General features: G+C 41.2%; 1 protein-coding gene across 1 annotated transcript; it reads left to right on the forward strand.

Annotated features, from left to right (window-relative positions):
- The first annotated feature begins 994 nt into the window (after nt 1-994).
- LOC127596271 (nuclear pore membrane glycoprotein 210-like) lies at nt 995-4,274 on the forward strand. The gene is made up of 5 exons (XM_052058557.1): nt 995-1,213; nt 1,328-1,462; nt 1,590-1,745; nt 3,372-3,570; nt 4,111-4,274. Exons 1-5 carry the CDS (start codon nt 1,019-1,021, stop codon nt 4,272-4,274), a joined length of 849 nt encoding a protein of 282 aa, XP_051914517.1. The 5' UTR covers nt 995-1,018.
- Nucleotides 4,275-4,634: the final 360 nt, after the last annotated feature.

A 4,634-nucleotide genomic window follows, 5' to 3' on the forward strand; every position in this document is an offset into this window, starting at 1 on the left:
ACACTGGTGGGGCAGCGGTATTCTATTCTGGCATTGTACGTCAGTAAAATCTTTCTGGTGTGACCTATGTATTTTTATGACAAGTTTTATTGAAAAAAAACCTTTGGTTAATTTTGGAAGAATCCACATTTTGGTTTTGCAGGAGGGGCGGGGGGGCTGAGCGAAAGTCAAATGTGTAATTGACTTGCCTTGAATCTGCCTTGACCCTGGCGCTAAGTTCTTTATCTCTGTGTAAATATGTTGAATGAAGTTATGAAGAACTATTTCCGTCCATAACTTCCGGCTCCATCCGCAACAGCGGGAAAAATAATGGACTGAAAAAAAGAGTAAATTGCGATCCATCCATCCATTTTCAACACTGCTTATCCTGAACGGTTTCGCCGGGACTTGCTGGAATCTCTCCGAACTGACTTCGGGCGGAAAGCAGACTGCACTCTGAAGTGGTCGCCAGTCAGTCGCAGGGCACATGAAGCGACTATTCACACCCACACGCACACTGTCACCGAGTCGGAACCGATCCTACGCTCCCCGCCAACAAGTCAGTTCTCTCCTCTCGTTCGACTGGAGAGGTGTTCAAAGACAGCCTCTGAAAAACGGAAATTAATGATCACTTCAATGACACTAAAAAGTGAAAAAATTGCATCAAAACAGAAAATCAAGTGAGGAAATCACAAAATAAATTCTATGGGGGCGTTTGTGAACACACAACAAAGGAATGAATAACATAATGATAAGATAACCTTTATTTATCCCACACTGGGGGACAAATAAAGGTTATCTTATCATCCAAGGGCTCGTTTTTCTTCCATATGTTCATCTTCCCTTTGTTACGAAGGGGCAAAAAGTGAATGCGGAAACTCAACATTTTAAATTCACAAACGAGATCGGAAGTACGTCACGAAACTGATTGCCATATTTCACACCGGGATGCCAGCTATGTTATAGCGATTGTTTTGGCTCATACATGGACACACCTTCTATTTAAACTCACAGCTCTACTGTGACCACCTTTCATACAATGCTACATCAGGCAAAGTTATTGATGTTGCTTTTCTACCTCCTCTTTTGGCAGAATATCCGAATCGAGCCTGTTTTCCCTCTGGAATTCTTTGTCATTTTGCACTCTTCTCTGAATGGATCTTACCATCGGGTCAAAGCGATCAAAGATGGCCTTGGTGTCTTTGATGCTACTTTGACAGCTGTTGAGGATGAAGTAAGTTTGATTTATACTTGTTCACATTTCAAAATGACAATAATCTTTAGTTTATCCCTAAAAAAATGTCGGCAAGTTGATCAGTGACTGTGCCCTCTGTTCTGCTTCTCGTAGGATGGGGTCCATCCACTCGCGAACCCAGTCCACAATGAACAGAAGGTAGAAATCTATCAACCGATTGTTCTCAGTCCAAGTATTCTCATACTCCCATGGCAACCCAACGTCGGCCCTCATCAGTACACAATTAAGGTATAATTCATTAGGATGAGCAAGACGATGACTGAGTTGTTAGCAAGGTATTTTTATTATATTTTTTTTTGCAATCATCTCTCATACTGTTCCATTCAATGTTTTTTTTGCTCTTTGCTTTGGATAGGCAACAGGTGGCAGTGGAAATTTCAGATGGTCCTCGTCCAACCCAAATGTGGCCACAGTGACTGTCAAAGGCGTGATGACGACCGTCAGTGACATTGGTGTCAGCGTCGTGTTTGCACACGATATGCACAAACCACGCCACTTCGGAAAGATGAAGGTATGGTGACTCTGACAGCATCATTGATAATGCCTGTCATTTACTCCTCAGCAAATTTAATTCAGAATTATCAATATATAGTTGTGAAATGATCAAACAATATGAGGCAGGTGATTCATTACCTTTTCAAATAGTTTTTTTGTTTTTTTGCCACACACAACCTTGGCGTAGATCAGCTCTCAACGACTTATTTTTGCAAATTTTTTGCAGCAGTTATCACATGCATTTTTTGGCGGGGCGTTGGGGCAACTTGTATAAAATGCTAATATAATGTAATGCAGTACAGCAAGTTAACAATATTACAACTCAAAAGCTGTTCTCCATCTTGAATATTTAAATTATTGTTTAAGAACATAGTGCAGTGGGAATCAGAGTGCCCTTTTCTGCTTTGTCTTGAACCGGTCCTTTTTCATTCGCATTTTCTACTATTGTTTGCATCAGCTGTCTTCATGAAAAGGGCCAGCCTCCAGCCTGTTATCAACTTGATACGTTATGGGTAGCAAGGGTAATGGCAGCAGAGGATCCAAAAGCGAAGGAGATGGGGAAGGATGGGTGCAGAGTCAAGTGGGTCCAGGGAGGAGGATGTGGAGCCAGTCTGGGCAGGGAGGCAGGCACTGGAACAAGACAAACAAGAACAATTGAGTATGCACAAAAAATATGAAAATGGCAAGCGTGCATTGATGTGCAATATGTTTGTTGTTTGCTGCTCAGTACCATTGGATATGATGCCAAACAGTGAATGTATCTCAATGCATAAGAAAAGATAAGATAAGAAAACCTTTATTAGTCTCGCAATGGAGAAATTCCCAATTCACAGCAGCAAAGTTACAAAAGGGAAAGAAGTAGAACAACAAAATATAGGAGCTGCTGGAAAGGCAGCCACTCTCGCGGCGCCACGGCGCTCCGCGCTAACCCTCCTTTCTTCTCATCGTTGGCTCCTCAAGCCTTATATCGATCCAGCTGCAGACCGTTCAATCTGGGTCAGGTCTGTATAACACTTACCGGTAGTTTGAAACGACGGATTGTGATGCTGCCTTCTTTTCGCAAAAAAATCACTTGATTTGGCACACATTCGAGCACTGAGATTACATCCCAAATCAATCCAATTCCAATGAATCAAGTGACAGTTTCTAAGTTTTTAGGATTTTGTCAATGTATTTAACACTGAAATTTAATGGGAATGAAAAATCCTTTTCAAGATCCAAAAATGACCCAAGCAATATGAAGTATATGCAAAGTAACTGCGTTTTAAAGTAACTGCGTTTTAAAAACAAATGCAAAAGAGTCATCTTCATGCAGATATTATTCGGATTGTTTATTTTTATTACAGTTGAAAGCAAAAGTTTGGAGGTTAACATCCAGTTTTAACAATGCACTAACTCACTTCACTGGACTCTGCGTTTTTGCCGACAGCAATTTTTTATGTATTAATCTGACATGTCCAGTTTCACATTCATTAAAAATGTCCAGGATTTTTTTCTTTATCTTAAAGAAAAGACAAGCCATATCCATTTTGGGGGTTCTCGAGGTTGTCAGAACAATTACTTCTTGACGTGAGAGATTCATTCACACAAACTTGATCCCCAACTTTGACAGTGATAATTTTTGATCAATGCATTCCCGTAGGTATACGTCGTTGAACCTGTGGCAATGGACTTTGCTCCCTGCCGGGTGGAGGCCCGAGTGAGCACGATTCTCGAACTACCGCTCAGAATTTTTGGCGTATTGGAGGAAGAGGGGATGGAGCTTGTCATGTTGAGTGACTGCTCCCACTTTGAACTGCAGGCTGATGAGGAAAACCCAGGCGTCTTTCAGCAGCTTGAAGGTGAGTCTGGATTCTGATGTGTAGCAGCTGCTTAAGTGCTTAAAATATAAATTCCTTCTCATGTTGTCAGTTTCCTGACTCTTCTGAGAATTGCCATCAAGAGAAGGTCACTCACTAATACTGTAGATGCTCATTCGTTGATCATCCTGTTTTAGATAGTTTGTCAGTGCAATCTACTACTGGTCACAAGCTATTTTACTGGAACAGACCACTTAAGTATTTCATGTGTTTGAGGATAAATGTGCCGTCTATTTTGCTTCTTCTTACATTCATTTGTCGGTTGAAGCAGTAAGGCCAGCGATACATTAATTCTACGTCAATGTTTTGGGTGGGACCCATTTATGGGGCTTGTTGAACATTGAAACAATGAATCTCTTCAAATTTCCACTTCAGATTTAATTAAATCTCCAATTGCTCATTGAAAAAGCACATTCGGAAAAAAAAGTAATATTTTTTTGTTGTTTTCTTTTGTTTTTTGGTGAACACTGACGGATATTTGCATTCCTCCCTCCCCCAAAAACCTCTGTTTCTGCCTTGCAGGTCGTCTGTCTCCCGGCGAAGGCCACTGCAGTGGGGTGATGGCCAAAGCCCTGACCCCAGGCTATACTACGCTCTTGGTCAGCTACACCCATGGCAACGTTCACCTCAGTGCAAAGATCACAATTGCAGCTTATCTTCGCCTCGACGTGAGTCTTAAAACATAATTTAGACCTATTGAGTCTTGACTACAGTGAAACTCCTCTACAACGAAATCATGTTTGCCGCAAGAGATTTTTCACAACAGGGGGGTTTTCACTGTAGCAAATTTGATCGCTACACACACACACACACACACACACACAAACAAAAACGTATGTGTACTCTTTATTTTTATTCCAATCGTGCATAGGTATGAGCACACACTTATTTGACACTTCATATAGTCAGTGTACTGTTGTATATGTTAGTTGCTCCATGTACAGCACTTTGTATGCAGCGATGGCTGTTTGAAAGTGCTCTATAAATCCAGTTGAATTGAGTGTAGTAAGAAAAAAAAGGGGAAACTGCAAAATTTACGATCAGCA

Source organism: Hippocampus zosterae, chromosome 2, assembly GCF_025434085.1.
Source record: "Hippocampus zosterae strain Florida chromosome 2, ASM2543408v3, whole genome shotgun sequence".
NCBI lineage: Eukaryota > Metazoa > Chordata > Actinopteri > Syngnathiformes > Syngnathidae > Hippocampus > Hippocampus zosterae.